At 29.5% G+C, this 22,020-nt stretch overlaps 2 protein-coding genes across 4 annotated transcripts in view; one reads left to right on the top strand and one right to left on the bottom strand.

Annotated features, from left to right (window-relative positions):
• Positions 1-669: 669 nt before the first annotated feature.
• Yme1l (ATP-dependent zinc metalloprotease YME1L) lies at positions 670-3,936 on the bottom strand. 3 transcript variants are annotated; one of them, XM_074251192.1, is made up of 7 exons: positions 3,724-3,936; positions 3,322-3,450; positions 3,037-3,259; positions 2,822-2,973; positions 2,509-2,755; positions 1,107-2,362; positions 670-1,032 (listed from the first exon to the last, which is right to left on the bottom strand). In XM_074251192.1, exons 1-7 carry the CDS (start codon positions 3,748-3,750, stop codon positions 844-846), a joined length of 2,223 nt encoding a protein of 740 aa, XP_074107293.1. In that variant the 5' UTR covers positions 3,751-3,936; the 3' UTR covers positions 670-843. The 3 variants fall into 3 exon arrangements, with proteins under 3 accessions (XP_074107293.1, XP_074107290.1, XP_074107292.1); XM_074251189.1 differs by having other exon boundaries at positions 2,822-3,259; XM_074251191.1 differs by having other exon boundaries at positions 2,524-2,755; positions 2,822-3,259.
• Positions 3,937-4,438: 502 nt separating this feature from the next.
• The window catches only part of LOC141532726 (membralin-like), a 32,750-nt gene continuing 15,168 nt past the window's right edge, over positions 4,439-22,020 (top strand). Inside the window, 11 exon segments of the mRNA XM_074251188.1 lie at positions 4,439-4,986; positions 5,899-6,484; positions 6,696-6,705; positions 6,708-6,930; positions 7,018-7,231; positions 7,316-7,454; positions 7,729-7,972; positions 8,059-8,149; positions 9,823-9,880; positions 11,186-11,269; positions 15,339-15,471. Of these exon segments, the coding sequence (XP_074107289.1) occupies positions 6,122-6,484; positions 6,696-6,705; positions 6,708-6,930; positions 7,018-7,231; positions 7,316-7,454; positions 7,729-7,972; positions 8,059-8,149; positions 9,823-9,880; positions 11,186-11,269; positions 15,339-15,471 (1,559 nt within the window). The 5' untranslated portion in view covers positions 4,439-4,986; positions 5,899-6,121.

Here is a 22,020-nt window from a genome sequence, read left to right as displayed (position 1 = left end):
CGTGTAATATTATTGAATTAAAAATTTTTAGTGGTTAATTTATTATTAAATATCGATAATTGATTTATTAATTAATTGTAAGTAGAAAATGTACAGCATATATATATATATATATATATATATATATATATATATATATATATATATATATATATATATATATATATATATATTTATATGTATTTAAATATATTTATATAAATATATGTATATATACATATAAATATAATTTTGTATTATTTATAATTAATAATGTATGATGAAAAAATAAAATGTTATTCATTGTATGGCCTATAATTGTTTTTTTTTTTTTTTTTTTTTATAATTGTTACAGTAATTAACTATATGAAACTAAAATTAGCCGACATAGTAAACTTAATTATTGATTTATTTTAAAAATACTCGATTTACCAAGTCTATTCATATCTTATTATACTTAACATTATTTTTATATTTGCCGCGTAATGCGGCACTAGTATTATTGTTATTATTGGTGAGTTGGCATCTATCGACGCGTTCCTTGCCGGCACACACACGGACACTCACTTACTCGCTTTCTATGTGCTGCTTGGCGGTCTTTTTAGTTTTTACTACTACGTAGTTATCTCTGAGAGACTTTTCTGTTACTTATTAATCAATATATTATTAAATATTACTAGAAAATTAAAGATTGTTATTTGAAAGTTAAATAAAGATTAATTTTAATTTCAATAAAACATTGCGTTACAATTAATTCACTTCCTTATAATTTGTCAACAGATATTGAAAATGAAATATAATATATAATTGGTAAAATGAAATTTTAATAAACACTTCAGTCTTTATTAATAACAATAAACAATCTCACATAACATTGGTCGGTACGTCTATTATTGGTGCTCTTTTTTCACCAATAGAATCAACTTTTTTTTCATTTAAAAGATCTTTTACTTCCTCAGCGTCGAGTGTTTCGTATTTTAATAATGCTTCGGCAAGAAGTTTGTGTTCTTTAGCGTGAGTTTTTAGAATTGATTTGGCTCTATCGTAAGATTCCTGAGAAAAAAAAAAAATTAATCAAATATTTCTAAAAACATTAACATGAATATCATATAGATAAAATGACAAACCTGTAGTAAACGTTTAACTTCGCTGTCAATAATTTCAGCAGTGTTAGGACTCAACTCGGTACCATTTTTATTTTGTTTATCTTGTGTCTCAACTCTGAATCCAGCTTTCTCTGACATTCCATAATTTTTAACCATGGCTTCAGCAATCTGAGTAGCTTTTTGAAGATCACTCGCTGCTCCAACAGTTATTTTTTCTGTTCCAAAAATTAATTCTTCAGCAGCACGTCCACCAAGCGATGTGTCCATAGCAGCTAACAGGTGTTGTTTAGTTTGGTGATAAATATCTTTTTTGGGTAGCGAGCTGGTATGTCCAAGACTTCCAGCTCTTGGAATAATGGTTACTTTGGCCAAAGGCATTGCTTCTTTAGAGTAAAAACTAACTAACGCATGACCAGCTTCGTGGTAAGCTGTTATGCGATTTTCTTCTAAATCTGGCATACGTCCCTTTAATTCTGGGCCCATGATAACTTTTTCTCTTGCCTTCTCCAAATGATCCATCGTAACATAGTCAGCTCCATCGATAGCAGCTTTCAATGCCGCTTGATTAACCATACTTTCGATGTCAGCTCCGGTAAATCCAGTTGTCGCTCGCGCCAAAGCATCGACATCCAGTGATTTAGCTAATATTTTAGACAAATACAGTTCAATTATTTCCTTTCTGTCCTTCAAGTCTGGTTTATGAACATAAATTTCAACATCAAAACGTCCTGGACGTCTAAGCGCTTTATCTAAATCATCACGTCTGTTAGTAGCTCCCAATACAATAACACCTTCGTTTTGTTGAAATCCATCCATCTCAGACAATAACTGATTGATTGTTTGATTTGCGTAAGGATGTATCAACGATGTTGTGCGCTTTCCACCAACTGAATCGATTTCATCGATAAATATAACACATGGAGCCCGTTCTTTGGCCGCTCTGAATAAATCTCGTACGCGTTTAGCTCCTTGACCAACCAATACCTCATCAAATTCTGGTCCAGCGGCATGGAAAAATGGCACGTGTGCTTCTCCGGCGACAGCTCGTGCTAGTAATGTTTTACCAGTACCCGGTGGACCAACTAATAGTACTCCTTTGGGTAAACGTCCACCCAACGCTGAAAATTTTTCTGGATTCTTTAAAAATTCAACAACGTCTTTTAATTCTTGTTTGGCTTCAGTTACACCCTTTACATCATCGAATGTAATATTTATTTCTTCTGGATCGATTGCTGTGTAAGAACCCAGTGGAATTCTGAACATACCTCCGTTACCGACTATAAAAATAAAAATTCACAATTATCTATTGATTTATATTTAACGATATTTAATGGTGAACCAACAAACTTATCATGTATACTGAATAAAATACCTATATATTATTGTTAATATAAATGAGAATGTTTAAGTATAGGATACTAACGTTTTTTATACACACCTAATAAAATAGTGCATACTATGATAAACATTATTGGCGATAATATCTGCTGAAGAATTTTAATCCACTTGAATGATCGCACTGGTGGTTTCCTTTCATTCCCTGCGAGATATCCCTCAGCAAATGCTATTTTTATACTCTGTTTATCTGCGTTTGATAATTCTGAATTGGTAAGAAGATTTTTTAATTGTTCCATATCCATTCGGTTGCCTGCTAATTTTAGCTTTTCTTCCTAAAAAAAATTACTTGTTATGATTAAAAAACAAAAAAAAAAAAAAAAAAAAAAAAAAAAACGTACTCCTATTTTCGAAAGCCCAAACCATGTCTTCAGTCGTCCACCCAGTGATGGATTTCTTTCTCTTTCAGCAGTAATATTGCGACTTGTTTTAAATCCACGAGTTGAAATATATTGTCCGGGTATTGCTGGTACATGATACAGTAATGTCGCGTCTTTTTTGTAATAACAATTAAAATTAGTATCGATGCCCAATGGCAATGAATAAGAAATAATACCTCGTTTATTATCAGCGAAATTAGAACCTGATGTATACGAAACTTTCCAATGATTTTTGTCGTCAATTGACAACTGTTTATCAATTATATACAAAGTATTATTTAATTTATCTACTATTTTTTTAATTTCTCTTTTCTTTTGTAATCTTTGTGAAGGTTGGAGTCGAAGTAATTTATTGAGATCCATATTCTCCCAAAGTAATTCATTGAGATTTTTTGTTGCCTAATTTACAGTAACAATTAATTATTGGCTAAAAACAGTTTTAATTAATTATTATTATTTACCTCATTGAAACTCTCTTGACAAAGTTTATCACAATTACTATTTGGATTTATTTCTTTTTTATTTATACGAGAGTAGCTTGACGTTTTTGGTCTGCATGCTGACAGTAATTGAGTCAAGTGATACAACACCTGAAAAATAAAATTAATTATTAAAAAAATAAAATAACAAGGTTATATATTTCAAGTTTTAAATACTCAATTTAAACTATCATATCATAAAATATAGTCAGTCATTAATGAGTGTTTAAATAATAAAAATGTTATATAAATTATTATAAATAAACATGCTGACAAAATAATTAAATATTGCGTCTTAATAGTAATAAGGTGGGGAAAAAAAAAAAAAAAAAAAAAATAAAAAAATAAAATAAAATAGATGCAATTTAAAAGATCTTGCATCACCTGATTATGAGATTGCGAAGAAATCATTTGCAAATGTTTTTTTTATTAATTATTGATAAAACTTTATATTTTATTTATCACAATTGTAATCGGTAACACTAATTACTTTATACTACTGTTATCTTTATATTTTATTATTTAAAATTAAATTATCACAACGAAATTGTCGGATAAAATGTCACAAAACACTCAAGTAACCACAGCAAAGTAAAAATCTGAAATAATCACGTACACACAATTCAACCAGATGACTCTGAAGTAAGTCGACATCTATACCATAATTCTTCCACAAAAAATACATCAGCGGTATTTACAGTATCAACATTGACTGAAGTAGAACTCTTGAAGAAATCAGATGACACTGAAGTTGACAGACAATAAAAAGTTTTTTAGAATTTTCTAGCAATTAAATTATTATTAAAAAAAATTAATTAAAAAGTTCCACATGTGAAAAGTAATAACAAATTACAAGTGAAAATTTTTAGAAGCGTTTTTTTTTTTTATTGTAATTGATTTGTTAAAAAAATTTTTAAGATTTGACAGCTGACGGCTAACTTCAGTATGATGAAATTAGTTGTAGGAAATTCCGTTAGATGACAGCTAGTTCTTGCTAGTAATTTTTTTCCCCCAAGTTTCTTCTCTAGGGAATTTTTTACTGCTATAAGTACAATAATAAAATTTTAATTGACAGTATCCACTTAACACATAAATTACATCGAACTGTTTAATTGAAACGGTGGAATAAATATGTTGACAACTTGAGAGTGAATAGTAAAATAAAAATGACTCTACGTGTTATTTACTTTTAAAAATATAGTAGCATGTAAATGGATAACTTGTTAATTTTTTTATTTTGATAGAATTTTAAATTTCAATAATATTCGCTATTTATTTGCTATTTGTACCTAGTGGATATATAATATAATAGATCATATAAATGCATATAAAGATAAATATTCAATTTAATATATGATTACTTTCAAGAATATTTTATTTCAACCTAAGAACATATAATTTGTTTTTTAAAATTTATCATTTGGATATAAAATTTGAACGGTATTTCATCACAAGGAGTGCAGCACCACCACTACTATGAGTTATAAATACTGCAACCAATAAATGAGTAGTGTGTCAAAACACTAAAGCAATGAGCCGATTATTTTTGTGTATTACAATGTTGCATTGATATTATTTGTTAATCGTAATAACAACAACAATAACAACTATTTATTGATAATTATTTATCAATTGTAACAACAATAAGTAAGCAACAACAATTATTATCTACGTATATTACATCAACAATTTTTATTATCATCATCATTATCTAAATCTATCCATGTATAGATATATTTATAATGTAAGTAAATAATATAATTACAAAACAATGTTAATTATTGATTTTTTTTTTTTTTTTTTTTTTTTTTTTTTTTAATGTAACGTCATGTTAAAAACTTTTTCATTTAATTATTGTTAATTGTTGGTGACAAATAAGTAAATTTGATAATTGAGTAATTTATTATATTTATTAATTTATAAAGGATAACAGTTAAAATTTTCAATTGAATATATCAACAGTATGATTTAATTAAATTTACAGCTTGTTTTTATTACATAACTACTTTTTCAACACTTTCTATTCACACTGTAATTTTTTTATTTTTCTTTACTTAAATGTAATTATTAAAAATCCATATGTTTATAATTTACTAATGGTTTGTGATAGAATAAATCTAGATCGTCATGCTTGACAAGTTATTTTCGAGAAATGTCTAGGTTAAGTTTTTTCTTCTTTTTATTAAACGTTAGATTAACGACTTTTTTTTTTTTTTTTTTTTTTTATTTATTTATTGACAATTATTAACAGTAATTTTGTCTACGGTAGTAATTTTTTAAGTAAATAATAATTTGTAACTATTTAATAATCAAAACTGTTGATAGTAGTTACTGTAGTGTAAAAGTAAAAGCGTAATATTGATAAAGAAATATTAATTAAAGAATATATAAATGTTAATATATTATGAGTCATTGACAAGAATTTAATAATTCATGATAATTTCAATATCATTGCAATTCAATTATAAATATTTGATTATTTGATCAATAATTTTATTTAGACAGTTGCTTTTTTTCCAGGTGTTTAACAACATTAATAATAATATTTATCTGTTTCAGGTATAATATTTATAATATTGAAATAATAACAATAAAAACAACAACAATAAAACAACATTGATTAGCAGCGATGCTGAATGTAAACTATAAAATTACATACTGTCGATCTAATTATTGTTTCAATTGTGACAAAGTATTTTGTTAATCATCACGCACATAATATTGTAATATTAATTACAATTTATTTGAAGACTATTGAACAAGATATTAACATAATTTAAAAATGTCATCGGTTGATGTGTCAAACGCTCCACCATTGAATAACAACAACAACAATAACAACAACAACAACAACAACAATGTTGCAAATAACAATATAAATAATAATAATAACAACAATATTACAAATAATAATATAAATATTAATAATAATAGTCAAAATGGAGGAGTTACAGATAATCATAGTTTAGCTGGAGCAATAGCGCCTGGTTTAATAAATCGAACTAGAAATAATAACAATCAAAATGCATTGTATCACATGAGAGATAGACTTTTTCATGCTTTATTTATTAAAGCTGCTTTAGCTTATGCTCGAACATTTCCTAAACCTGTAAGAAGATTAATTGAATTTATAGTTTTGTTAAAGGTAAATTAATATATATTTATTAAAAGTATAAAATCTGTTTATCTCTTTATATTTTATCATTAAAATTAAAATATGACGCAGCACAATTGTAATAACAGAGAAATCAGGTTTTACACTGTGTATTTTTTTTTTCTTCATATACGTTTCTTATGTTTTTGATATCATCATTTTTATTATATATATATATTTTTTTTTTTTTTTTTTTTTTCAGGCAATAATGGCATTTTTGTAATGGCTTATATTCACATAGTATTTTCACGAGCACCTACCAATTGTTTAGAGCATATAAAAGATGAGTGGCCACGTGATGGTATTTTAAGAGTTGAAATCTTAAGAAATGGAGCTAAGGATTACAGTATAGAAAAAAGTTATGCTAAAGAAGGAAAATTGCGCCAAGAAAAAGTTGATGATTTAACTAGCGTTCTTGGGATACTGCAAAGAGATGGGTAAAATTATTTATTTTAATAACAGCAATCACATTTTTTTTTTTTTTTTTAACAGAAATGATTATTGATTTATTTATTTATCTTTAGATTTATAAATATTGAACCGTCGGCTGTGGATGAGGAAAGAATTGTAGTAGAAAGTAATAATGAAAAATCTAATATTAAAGTAGGCGATGAAGTAGTTGAAGCAGCTACAATATCCGAAACATTTAGTAAAAATTTAAATATTACCAATGCAAGTACGAGTCCTTCATTATCGACAAATATCTGGAACAATGATTTCGTTACCGAATCGATAGACGTAAGAATATAAATTTATTTTTTTTTTTTATTTTTAATTATTATAAAAACTTTTATGTTTGTAAAAAAAGTAAATTTATTACAGGATCAAGATATTTTAACGACATCAATAAAGTCAGAAAATTTAACAAATCAAACTGTTGATTCTGATTTAGATGTTGGAAATAATATTATTCAACCTTTGAAAGATCATGTACCCAAAGTGGAAAAATTAGTAAGAGCAGGTGTAGTATTAATTTAAATACTTAAAATAATAAAAATTCTCTGTCATTTATTAAATTTATTTAAAAGATTGAGTACAAACATAAATGATAGATAGCTATATATCTATATATAGTTATTTATTAAATGAAACTCGACATAATTATATCGCTGAAAATGAAAATGAGACAATGTAATTAGGAGATAAATTACAAAAGGGAAACAAAATAAATGGCTGTAGAAAGCTACGAGTATTGTTTAAATTAATTTAGTAACTTTCTTTGAAATATGAATTAGTATTTCCAGAGGACGAATATATAGTTGAGTATTCATTGGAATATGGTTTTCTACGATTGTCTCCAGCGGTACGTCAAAGACTTAACATCCCAGTTAAAATAGTTACATTGGATCCACAAAATGATAAATGTTTTGGAGATGCATTTTCGAGACTTATCCTTGATGAATTACTTGGTTATGATGATCTTCTTATGGAAAGCATTAAAACTTTAGCTGAGCATGAAGACAACAAAGGATTTTTACGGTTTGTATTTTAATTAAATTTAAATCTAAATTATGAATAATTATTATTATTATTATTATTATTATTATTATTATTTTTATTTACAGTAATGTTGTAACGGGTGAACACTATCGTTTTGTAAGCATGTGGATGGCTCGAAGCTCATATTTAGCAGCATTTGTCACAATGATGGTATTTGTAAGTATTTTTTTTTTTTTTTTTTTTTTTTAAATTCTACTCATAGTAGTACGTATTGAATAAAAATATGGTTGAAATAAAAAGTGAGGTAGGATTAAAAATTATTAGACATCACTATGGACGATTGATAGGCAGGGGTTTTAATCAAACGGTTTTATTTATTTATTTTATATTATTTTTATTTTTTTTTTTATTTTATTTTTTTTTTTTTGCCATGAATCCACACAGCAATGTCGGGAAGCGTAAGAGGATATGGCAATCAATTCAAACTAACCGTCTACCTCCCGTTGCCCAGGAGGTTGGTCACGGGTAGTGGTGGGTGATAGAGAGAAGGGAGGTAAAATCCCAGCTTGCTAGCGCTCTTTTGACCCCGTACTTGCAACCCTCTGGTGAGAGTTGAACCGCTTGTGTATAAATCAAAGTTATTAAGGGGCATCATATTCGTCGTCGCGAGCCCCAAGCTGGTCATTTCATATCAAATTATCGTGAAATATGCGTGAGCCTGACGCCAACGAGGCCTCGAGATACAAAAATATAAAAAATAACTAAAATAACAAACTTGTCATTTTTTTATTCATTCTTTAGATTCTTTAGATGTATTTATTGTACATTATAATATCCGAAAAAAAAATCTATAAATAAATTTTATAATGATAATATTAATAGTAGTCTGTATCATAATGATGAATGTCACTACAATCCCTATCGGGATAAATACTTAGCTGTTAGTTTGTGTCGCGTGTCAATCCACGTGAGTTTCAAACTTTCTGTACACGATTTGGTAGTTGGTTTATTTCTGCAGGTCACGTGGCTCTGACTGTCGTCAATCCTCCAACCTTTTCGTCTTCTACCCTTTATACCTCGTATTACGTTCGTTACAGCTTTTACTTTTTTAAACATTTTTTTTTTTTTTTTTTTTTTCCCCATTATTTTGTTTTTTGTTTTTACTGTATTCTCTGCGATTTTATTTATTTATTACTTTTTTTTTTTTTTAAACTTTTGGTTTTATCATGGACATCCGATACCACTATAACATTTTACAATAAAATGTTGATTGTTGTACTTGTTTTTTGGTTCTTTTTACTCAAGCGTTCGGTATTGTTTTATAAAACTCGATGATATCAATTTGCCAAAGGTTGATAAGTATTTTACGATGACCGAAAACTCGATTTCATTTTATTTTTAATTTATTATTATTATCTAGCTTTATCAACTAATAAAACTGAAATAAAAATAAATAAATAATTTGATGAGTATTATTATAAATAAAATGACAGTTTATGAATGAAATTAGTTTAAATTTAAAGTTATTAATAGTCAGTTAAATGGATGAATAGTTTTTATGTAGTTGGAGAAACTGGATGTGAGCTACTGAGAATAACAGATTATCCAACATAGGGCGACAGGTGCCTGTTCAATTTGCGCTGCTCGCAATTCAATTGTATTATTCGTTTCACCCGGAAACCGATAGTACTGGTGAGAGCAGCTTGCAATTTGTCACTAGCAATACCGGGGCGAAGTTTACGAAATGAAATTGTTCTTCATTTAAAAATCTCTTCTTGAAATTGCTGAAGGGATTTTAGTATTTATTATTTAAATACGACCTATATCTAATCACAGTATACCTTTAAATAATAATTTTTTTAATAATTATATCTAATTATTTGTTTCAGACTGTTTCCATTTCTATGCTGTTGCGATACTCACATCATCAAATATTTGTCTTTATTGGTAAGTTTACAATATTTAATGTTAATTTAATAATTTTATTCTATAAATTAAAATTAAATCGAATTACTCTGAAGAAGCTTTGATATTTATCGAGTTAAATTAAAAAGTAGCCGAGTAGTATGTCATATGTTTATTTATGAGGGTTGTTTTTCAAAGAATATTTATACTTTTGCATTGGCCTAAAGCAAATAATGAAACGCGCCAGTAGGTAAAAAGAATATAAAAAACAAAAATGACAAAAAAAGAATTGTGGTGTAGGAAAATGGACAGTAAAGGTAAAATAGTTGTCTCAGTTAATTTTGTTAGCGTCTATTTCTCCCCAGTAAACATGGGCTGGTCAGTGACATCCGAGCTTGTGTCTCGTTGATGCGCTATTATATTAAAAAAATATCTATGTATATATATATATATATATATATATATATATATATATATATATATATATATATATATATATATATATATATATATATATATATATATATATAAAGGTTCTTTGGGTTTTGTCTTCCATCCAGGGAATTATGAAAAATTGGTTTTTAAAACGTAGCAGTGACTCTTGGGTCGTTATATATTCTCTCAGAGTAAGCAAAGGTAAGTAAATACTTTTTCTACTTCTTGTCCTCGGCTGGTCATTAATCTTCACACCAATTTTCATTTTTTCTTTCATTAAATTAATTTAAGAATCATTTTATATATATATATATATATATATATATATATATATATATATATATATATATATATATATATATATATATATATATTTTTTTTTTTTTTTTAATTATTTAAGCCTTTAAAATCGAAATATAAAATTATAAAATATTAACCCAAGGAAGAAGAAAAAGTTATAATAACTAGCGCGTCTCAAAAGTTACTGGACAGTAAGTTAAAATCTAAAATTCATTAAAACATCACATAGATGAGGTGAAAGAAAAAAAAAAAAAAAAATTATAGTGAGGGTAATTTTTTTTTTTTTTTTTTTTTTTTTTTTTTTTTTTGCATAAAGAAACCAGGTGTACTGGGATTGGAGGGCCAACTAGAAAACTCCTACGACTTGGGGTGTATATTAAATGTGTACAAGGAAATATGTACGTAAAAGTTGTTCTCGGTAATAGCTTGAGAAATTTGAATCAAGATCGAGGCCGTCACCAACTTTTATTAGCATCTTCTTTTCGTATTTCGTTACAAGTTACAACACTTTCAGACTTTTAAATAACTACATTTTTTTTTTTTTTTTTTTTTATTATTAATTGTTGATTATTATATGCTCTAATAATCATTGAATTTAATTATTTGTTACAGTTGATCTATTCCAGATGCTTGAATTCAATGTGACGGCATCTTTTCCAGCAGCATCCTTGTTGGTTGTAATTTTGGCTCTTGTTGGTAAGTCTATATTCTAAAAATAATTATTATAACAAGTCGTCGAACTTTTAAGTACTTTCATTGATAAATGAATAAAATTGTAGGATTATAATTTAAAGAAAGACGAACATTGTGAATTTATCTGATAAGACAAGGTCAATTTTAATGATTAAATTTAAATGATAACAGTGATATTGATTTAAGTTAAAAAACAAATTAAATAAAAGTTGATTTAAAGAAAAAGAAAAAAAAATAAAAAGGGTCTGTCTGTAGGTACTTAAATTGTCGGCATCCATCATCATATCTCATTAATTACTATAATCCTCTGTTCTCTATTGCATTGAATAGAGTTTATGAGATATAATTCGTTGCACTCGAATGTGTTTGTGTGGAGTTTAATCGTATTAACAAAGTACAGTATGAGGAATAGTTAATGAAAGTGTTTAACAGCAAATGTGTTTAAATTTCATCAAAAAATTAAACCAACCGAGTAATTTATATCTGTTAAACCTTTTGAATAATATTTATAATATTGATAGTATAAAATAAATATTTAAAAATGAATTATTGTGGTTACCTGATGGTTAAAGTTAAAAGAATGCAGTGGTGTTACCCTTAAAGCTTATACAGTAGTACTCTGGCAGTGTTGTTTTTCAACAGTGTGAGAAATACACAGCCGTGAAAATTCAAGCCCCTGTTTAGCGCGTTCCGACATAACCACCCAACTGTAAAATATTAAAGAGCTTTTTACTAAATCAGTGGTGCCGGCATGACTTTGGCTCTGTTACAAAGCTCATTGGTCAGGACGGTTAACCCGGGGATTTTACATAAATTTCTGATGAACGCGCAACAGTTGGGTTGTCGTACTGATCCATTTTCCATTTTCCATTTTTCATTTTCATTTACCAAACCTCTGTATTGTACTGTAGTGTTGCCTATTTTTATTTTAAAACTTTTTGATTTAATGCACCATTCATTAGCTTTTCATTCCTCTCTCTATGTTTTTTATTTTTTTACAACTTTGTTGTCGATAATAAAAGCAACAACCAAAAGCTGACGCTAACTATCACACGTCATACACCATAAAGAGTTTTGAATCTTCTTTTCTATGACACTTGTAGCGAAGGGGTATTCGTTAACGGCGAATAATGATAATAATAACAACAACAACTACCGTGAAAAAGGCTTCTTTATTTGAATTTATCGTGATTTTAAAAAGAGTCTTCACGTTGGGGTTCATTATTTAAGGAATCGTTTAGTAGAATAAGAAAATCCAAACCCGTCGAAATTCAGAATTGTAAACGATCCTTGGGTCCGGCGACCCGGTTAAAAAATCAATCTTCTAAGTGCTCTTACATTGGTTTAAGTGAATTTCACCAGTTCACTAGGGATCGAATCGGGTTACGTGTAGTGATGCTACTACTACTACCTTAAATGTAAGTCTGCACCCCATCCGTTTAGAGGAAACAAGCCTCAACTATCGGTTGAATTTCCACAGCTACTGCTTACACTTTATCGTAGATATTGCTCGGAAATCGAAATAGCTAATTTAACCTTATACTATTTTATTTTTAGATGTTATCAATTAATATATCTACTAATATCTCCATTTGTTATTATATAACATCATTATTTTCAACAACGAAATTTCAGGATATTACACTGAGACTTAGTACTCATTAATATAGAATTACAATATATTATCAATTAGGATAATAATTTTATAACAACAACAGCAACAATAATAACAAATGGAATTGTTATCCATAATATATTGATTGAGCTATAAACTAGAATATATATATATATATATATATATATATATATATATATATATATATATATATATATTTTTTTTTTTTTTTTTTTTTTTTTTCATTTTATTTTAAAAGAATATGGCCACTAGTTGCTTTTGGATGTGACCAACATGTCAACAAAAGTGGTAAATTTCCTGGTGGAATCAGAAGTTGTCATGTAGCCAAGTAGGGTTGGTCGGTTTATACCGACGGCAAAGCGGGTTACGTAGGATATAGTAAGAGACTCTCGGTAGGGTGAGGTACCTTGAGGAAGTTGTTATCTGAAGTAATGGGTTCCGGTTCCTGTGTCGCTTCCTACTCTTCATCCGTCATCTCATTCTCCTACTACTATATATACGAATCTTCGATACGAGTTTTCGACTGTCGCTTTCTCAAGCCTTATCTTCTTATCTTATCTTCCATCACAATGACAACCGACTTTTCTCTATAAAAATAAATTCATACTAATATTTTTTTTTATATTTATTATATTATACACAGGTACTAATAATTGTAAGAAAAAAAAAAAAATAATAAGAATATCGAAAGTGATCGAAAATAAGATTATCGAGTCTAGGATTTTTTTTATGTAAAAACGGTTGAGTGGGCGAGCTTGAAGAGCGTGAAAGAAAGTTGGGTGTAGGATAAAGGGTATTGGCTTAAGTTAGTAAGAAAATACCCGACTAGTATGCATTTAAACGGGTGCATTAGCTTTCTTGTTATCTAGGCGTTACGAGAGCATTTGGGTAAGGAGACGCCATCCGTGTGATTCATACGTCTACAAATGCTCACTATCATATTTATTTTTTATCAATAAAAATTTTTTTTTATTTTATTTTCAATAATTGCTTCTGTTAAATTCAGAAAAATGTCAAAGCGAATGTAGATGGCGTTTAATCAAGAAACTAATTATCTTTCGGCACACCCTCAAGTGTTAGCTCATTCATTTTTCCGTCAAGAAGTACCTATATATTTTTTTCTTTTTTATAACTTTCGCTCTTCAGAGTATTTTATTTGTAGTTTTACATGCAATAATGAATTAATGATTTTGGAAAAAAAAAAAAACCCGCTAAATGAACTAGCAAAGAAGTGAATCGTTAAAATAATTAGCAAATTCATTAATCGTAATTAAAAACGCGTTTCAAGAGTAATATACACTGTTTCGTGACTACTCCAGATGTCATAGCATGTTCAAACGGTTTTATGTCCTTTTTGTTCTTTTATCTTGGGTAAAAGTTAGACTATTTAGTGAATTCATTAAAATTTATTAGCAAATACGACACTGTTCCTCAAAATTTTGATATTTTAATTATCAATTAGTTATAAATTACAAGTCATATTAATCATCATTGTTTGCACGAGTATTATAACTCGAAAAATAAAAAATATTTTTTTTGAATTTTCTAAAAATATTTGTATGGTCGATAACAATGGTATGATTGTGAGCAGAGTATTACGCGTAAAATAATGGTGTATGCTGATGTTAAATTTACAGAGGATAAATCCCATGGTGTGGTGCATCGATTTAATTGCTTGGGAGAGTTATTCGATTAATAGGCAGGGTTTCAGGTCACACAAGCTTAAAAACATTGATAATACCCGGGGGTTAATGTTTCGGAATGTTGTGCTACTCTTAATTTTATTATTTTATTGTTAATTAAATAGTAAATAAAAGTTTATTACTTCGATAAACTACAAGGAATTTTTTTTTAATCTTGACAATTGAACATATTAATAAATTAATCAACTCTCATGAGGACAAATACAATGTTTGATTTCTATAAAAATTAAAAAATTAAAAAAAAAAAAAAAAAAAAAAATAGAAAGAAACGAATTTGGTGAGAAATAGAATGACAAAGCTACTCGTATAAATTTCCGATTAGTATTGAGGTTGGGAAGGGAGCTGGGACTGGGATTCTCTGGCAATTCAACGTACGACTTCGGGTTGCTTTTGCCCAAACTGCAGGGGAAATTTCCATCAAATGAACTTAACAGCGTTGAACCATTAGTCACTTCTATCTCATCCCATTTCATTCCATCTCCCATCTCTCATCGTTCTCTCTGCATTCCCGAAGGAGAAGAGGAAAGTGGATCTTTATCGGCGTCTTACCAACTGAAACTCCCTTTTTAAATTTTCTTACTTCCTCTGGCCTCCTCATAGTGTGACACCATATTGAAACAACTTTTTACTTGGACTTTATTAAACATTTAAATTTAATTGCCTCTAAGTAGACAAACTTTTGACTTTAATTGTCCAATTTAACAATTGATTAATGTTAAATTTTGTTATACAGGAATGGAAACAATAATGTCGGAATTTTTCAATGATACAACCACTGCATTTTACATTATCCTGATTGTTTGGATCGCCGATCAGTATGACGTTATTTGCTGTCATACGCCAATCACCAAGAGACACTGGTTACGGTGAGTTGTATATCTATTTTAATAATTTTATTTTTAAGTCTGGCAACTTTATATCCAGGAACAGCATGATATTAAAAAGTTAAACAATTGAAAGAGGGAAAAAAATTTTTTTTTCCAAGTACTGTGGACAAAGTCCAAAGCACAAGAGAATAAAAAGGATTTTTTAATTAAAAAGTATTAAGAAACAGGTAAGCAGAAAACAAAGTAGCCTCAAGCGGATACACCAACCGTTCGTTTTCTTTATTCCTAGTTAACAGACTAAACATGAATTGATCTACGTGTCTATTCAAAATAGAAAAAGAAAAAAGGAAAAAGGAAAAAATGAAATAAGTTTAAAAAATATATAAAAAGTGATTCCTTCTCAAAAGCATCAAAGAAACGATACAAGTATCTCTGAAAAGTATTATAAAAATATCAAATTCCTACATCGCATGACACAGGACTTTAACTCTTAGTTTTATTATAACTTTTTTCAATGTATAAATCCGTATATTTATTTCAAGAATTTATTTTTACATTGTTACCGTCCGCTATAAAGAAGAGCCAACACACAAAGTTTAAAAATACCATTCGGGATAAAAATATTAAATATATTATTTTATTAGATAACTTTGATAGTGGAATCAGTAAACAGTAAAGTGGATTTAGTAATCCTTGAAATGAGGAACAAAGCACTAAGGAACTGTAGAGCGGTATAAGCTTCTGTTTAAGTAATAATTAACCTAATTTTCCCAGTATATACTACAGGATAGTAGTACTTCTAACAACATCAAGTAACATGCCGTTCAATTACCAAAATCCCCCAACTATTATATTACTCGGAATCCTAAAATTATCTTTCCGACTCTGTTTCAATATCTCAAACAGATTCTCAAACACCAAAACTATAAACCGCTTTAAATCGTTCACTCTCTGTCTCATCAATTCCATTTATTATCAAAGATCATTTATTATTATTATTATTATTATTATTTTATTTATTTATTTATTTATTTTTTTTTTTTTTTTCATATTATCAAACGACCCGTGAAATGACACAGATTAATTTTTCGTGATAATCAGTTTGATGATATTTTAAAATAGTTTTCAAATTTTAAAAGGAAGTTGATTATTTATTAAGTATAAAAGTATCATCATTAGAAGCGGCAAGGGCTTGGTTGATGGAATAAGAGGGATGAATGTTAGTGGGTACTAACCGACGATAGGGTTCATCGATAAAGGTGGTAAGAGGAGAGAGTGAGAGAGAAAGCAAGTGAGGTGGGAGGAAAGGGGTGGTAAGAGTTAGGAGAGCTAGGGGTGACTTGGCACGTATGATGGATGTAGGGGCGTGGACCGTCTCGCATTACCAACTCCACAAGTGAATTGTTATCGGATCAACGCGAGTACCTCTATCTAGCCCCGGCAGTTATCGGACGGAGCACGCACATGTTTGACAGAATTCACTTATGGATAAACACAATTGACCGGAACTACTCACAGTTTATCCGAGGTTCCACACTTTTGCTATTAAATTTTATTTAAAAAAAAAAAAAAAAAAAAAAAAACCAAAAAAATATCTCAAAAATAAAATATATATTAGATTAAAATAGTAGGGTAATTTAATAAAAGTGTTTTATAGACGTCATCTCGATGATGGGGTTGTTAATCATCAACGGGGTTTATATACAGCAATCAGCTGGGCTTGTCTGCAAATAACCCAGCTCCTTGTATCCTTCTATGATTATGATTGTATAAAGTCCATAATTTAACTTGTTAAGCAATTATATAAATAACAGGCATACGATTTCTGTCAAAGAATATTATTTTTTTATTCAACTCTAGTTTTTTGTACGACAACAATTTTCAATCAATTTTTTATTAGCAAGTTGGTTTCTGTAATTTTTTTACTTTCAATGAATTTTATGATTATGATAAATTAAAAAAAAGAAATTTTTTTATTGCAAGAATGTAAGTTATTTAAAAGTAGAGTTAGTTGGAGAGTTGTTTGTTTAGCCGTGGGCATCAGCACAGCACCCCAAATATCCCCAGATATATCCCGGTGTATTGCTCTATAACTATATGGCTGGAGGCAAAATTACAGAGCAAACATTACCCACGCCACAAAGACTTGCGTCATCCGGTCGGGTCATAATATAGAGATGAGAGGAACGTCCGGTGATGATCTCCTATTCCTGATGCAACACAAAATCGTATCCTGTTTGTGAAATTTCATTATCACCGTACATTGGTCTCTATGATAAATAATGATTGTTATTGCGCTGTGTGAATGTGGTAAACTACCACGCGGTTTTTGAATTGCCTGATGCGGTCGGTTGTCATTCGAATGATATCCCTCTAGGTATCATTTTTACTTTCATAATTTCACCATTATTTTTTTGTTTAAGAAGTAGTTAATTAAACTATCGATTTATTTATTTAGGAGTTATTTTATCGCGGAAAAAGTAAAAGAAGTAACAAATGAAGGAGATGTAAAGAAAGGTAAAAGAGATTGGGGAAGGGTAAGAATGTATAGAGAAATGGATTCGAGACGGGGGTTCCGATACTACTCGTGGCGTTTTAATCACAGTGTCTGTGTCCGTCTACCTTTAAAGAGGGTAAAGAAAGAGAAAGAGAATGAGAGGGTGATTCAGAGGGTGAGAGGGTGATATCTAGAATAGCGTCCGTCAGGCAGGCGCCAACTCGAGAGCTGGAGCCGACGCTGATGGACGTACTCGGCATCATTTTCAACGGGTCTATTATTTCGCATTTCTTAATATATATATATATATATATATATATATATATATATATATATATATATATATATATGTATAGAGAGAGAGAGAGAGAGAGAGAGAGATTTAAAACAAGATTCTTTCTAGCATACTTAAACGTGAATTCATATACAGGCGAGAGTCACCGTCATTTAATGTTTAACAAATCGAGTAATTTTTTTTTTTTTTAATTAATAAATAAAAAAATTTGCGATAAATTATTTAAGACATATCAAGATGAAATCGATTGAGTAAAAAGTTTGTTTGTTATTAAACTTTTATTTACACTTGGCAAAGGAATAAAATAAAAAAAAAAAAAAAAAAATCGATGGGTGAAACGACGGCAACACGAAGGAGCGCCACCAAGAAAATTAGTCTCCGAAGGATAATTAGCCAGAGCAATTGATCGTTCCGGACAGAAAGTGACCTGGTGAGAATACCAAATGGCTTTACTTTTGTGTTAGGTTGTGTGAGGTGAAACCATTGAAAAATGTTGCATTTTTTTTTTTTTAAATTATTATGATGACTATGCTCTTACTCTTCCTTTCTCTTTTGCATTTACTCGAGTTTTATTTATTTATTTTTTATATATTTTTATTTTGTACAGTGTGACAGTGGAAAATGTCGACACGAAAGTTGACATTCTGTACTTGGCATATAGAACCCATTATTTCTGCTTTTTGCTTGTGATGAATAGTTCGCTAACGTTTTAGTGTTGTACTCAATGAAAATTCATTTCCAAACTGCCAGTATATATTTTGTTTAAATTTAAATAAAAATACTCATACATAGAAAAAGTTTTATTGTATATTTGATGGATTTAAATATTTAATATTTAAACTTGAGCGTTTTGTTAAAGTTATTTTAATTAATTAACAAAACAGTGATAGAGATAAAATAAATTAATGATGTGAGAAGTAGTTTTATCAGCAGTAGCCGGTTCTAACGTGCCGTTAGACAGAACGAGAATTGACGGTGATGACACCCAACTGTCTACCCAGTATTACATATTTTTGCATCTTTATTTAGTCCTGTAATTTCTTTTTTATTTTTGTTACGGCTTTCAGAGTTTCGCCCAAATTAGTATAAATGTCTCTAGTTTGTCCCTTAATGGTGGTAACAAAAAACAATAAGAAGATACCTAGTATATATACTGTTTTAGGTGGATTTAATAGTATGGAAAAAAAAAAAAAAAAAAAAAAAAAAAAAACTCGATTTAATTTAAGAGAATATAATTTTCTAAATATGACAATTAAATATTTAAGGAACATTAATAGTAATTATATAGGTATAGCAGATTCATTGGATCGTGAAACAAACGGTCGAATGTTAACGGTTGGACAATTTCATTACTTGGGATATATCGGGTGTGGCGTACTACAGCGAAATGACACTCTATTAAACGGTGTTCCGGTGGCGTCGGGCGTTCGGGCGTTCGGGCGTTTGGGTGGCGGGTGTCGGACAACCAACCAACCCAGAACTCACGGTAGACTACTGCCAGGGTGTACTGTACTATTTTACTATACCCTGGTATTCACTTGGTATGGTGTCACTGGGAATCTATTTGCATAGTAATGGCTACGTCGCTTCCATTTATAAATATCGGCACGCTTCGACGCCTTGGGTGATGGTCCGCATTTAGTCCTACTTTTCGTAATCATCATCATCATCATCCACCAAACTCAACCCAGCTAAACCTTATCCGCATGTATAATTTGTTTATACTCCTCCAGGCGATTCATGTTTTCCTTTTCTTGTTAAATCTCTACTGTAAAATCCTTGTTGCCTTCTGGTTCTTGGTTCCTGCCTGGATTATACTAAATTCAACTCTACCAGTGAGCTTTATTATTATTATTATTATTATTATTATTATTATTATTATTGTTATTATTGTATATGCTGATGCTCTGCTGTCAGTGGATTCCAATTAAAATAGTGAGTTTCTCTGTTATACTAAGTTGAAGCAATAGATGCTCCTGGCATGGGTTACTACTAGTAGAGTACCTAGTACTTGTTAGTGAATCAAACATTATATACATATATATATATATATATATATATATACATTAAGTCACAAAGACGTTATTAGTATTGATAGGCTATGATAACAATAATAATGAGTATAGTTGGATACTGAGACAGAGAGAAACTATAATCCCACTGTGGAACAGAAAGCGTTCATATGGAATTAACAATAATACAGTTCAGTGAATAATCCTTGGAGTAAGGCTTGCTTCGAATTACTAGCTATCACCCAGATTTGTCGGTCTTTATTGCTACCCATCTACCTTCTATAATGGATCAACTCTCTGATTAACACTGCTAATTAAATTTTCCCTTTTCACCTCATTTTAAACTAATTATCATTATTTTTATTAATGTTAATGTAATAAAGTTAATCAAATCAAGTGCTTGATGATTGGAATCTCAGTAAAAGACAGTAAAGACCCGAAAAAGTATCATGGTTCACTGATATTCAATGCTATAGAACAATGAAAAAGAATGAAAAAAAAAAAAAAAAAAAAATAAATAAAAAAGTTACTACATGTGAAAAGAAACAAAGGGGCTGGAGGAATTGAAAATAGAGGAAAAATCTCAACCATAATGGAGGTTAATTACGAATAGTTTTCCACGGGATTAAAATAAACAACTAATAAAGTTTTTTTTTTTTTTATAAATATACACATGAAAAAAAAAAAAAAAAAAAATATAAAGAACAATATTCTTGTTTATAGAGCATTTATAGAGAAATACAAATAATATTACGATTGGTTATAAACGATTTAAACTAATAAAAAAATAAAAATAAATAAAAGTTGATAGTGCGTATGTGTGTTGAAGTGGAAACTGGTATCCCTACAAGTTAATTTGTAACTTGAACATTTCGCCGACAGGATGAAGTAGAGTAGGTGATGCGGAAGATGAGAGAAACTGAGGTATAACGTTAGGTAGTTGGCAGTAGGATGGCTTTTGATAGTAGGATGAGAGGCTACCAGATTGTATGTATATAGATGTGTAGATGTAAAGCTGAAAGAGAAAGATGAATAGAGTGTAAAGAGGATAGCAGAGGAGGAGCAAGAGAGTTGTTGGTGATAATGGTACCAATGCTAGTAGTGGTAGTGGTAGTGGTGGTGATCTGCTGATGTAGGTTTGGTTGGGCAGGGTTTGCTCGGGGGAGCACACCTCGAGGTTGTTTGTTGCGCTAATGTCTAATTAGTGGAGTGGTATTGCGTCGCCGCCGCGTCGAAAGCTGTCGTTGGAATCTCACTATGAAAATTCTGAGCCATAAAAGAAGAGCTAGTATTAAAATTTTATAAACAACTCTATTATTATTATTATTTAAAATGTTTGCCAGAGCAAATGGGGATTATTTTTTCGACATTATTGATAATGAAAAAATAATAGCTGACTAGAGAGTTACCATTACTACTGATGAAAATATATTAAAAGCACTTGTTATTGGACGACGTTAAAGGTCAATAGATGATGTTCAAAGGTGGAACAGTGTATTCAATAGAACAAAGCGAGGTTGCTTCTATAGGTGTTATAGGTGTCTTTTGTTGGATTTAGTTGATATCGATTTATAAGTGAATACTGGTGTCGAAAAGGACGTACGTGAATAATCTCGACGTACGGTTATAAAGGTTGACGGTCACCCAGATTTCAAATGCTCCCGAGTAATGCAACTACCCTGTTGTGTTGGCCCTTTGGCCTCCCGTCGATTCAACATCTCTTGCCCATTTTCTGGCTCATGTTCTATATACCACCCGGAAATTATTTTCTTTTCATTACTTTA

This window comes from Cotesia typhae, unplaced genomic scaffold (genome assembly GCF_013202065.1).
Source record: "Cotesia typhae breed Kobodo isofemale line unplaced genomic scaffold, CoteBio_Ctyphae contig_69, whole genome shotgun sequence".
NCBI classification, from domain to species: Eukaryota; Metazoa; Arthropoda; class Insecta; order Hymenoptera; family Braconidae; genus Cotesia; species Cotesia typhae.
This window is presented reverse-complemented; position numbering and strand designations above follow the sequence as displayed.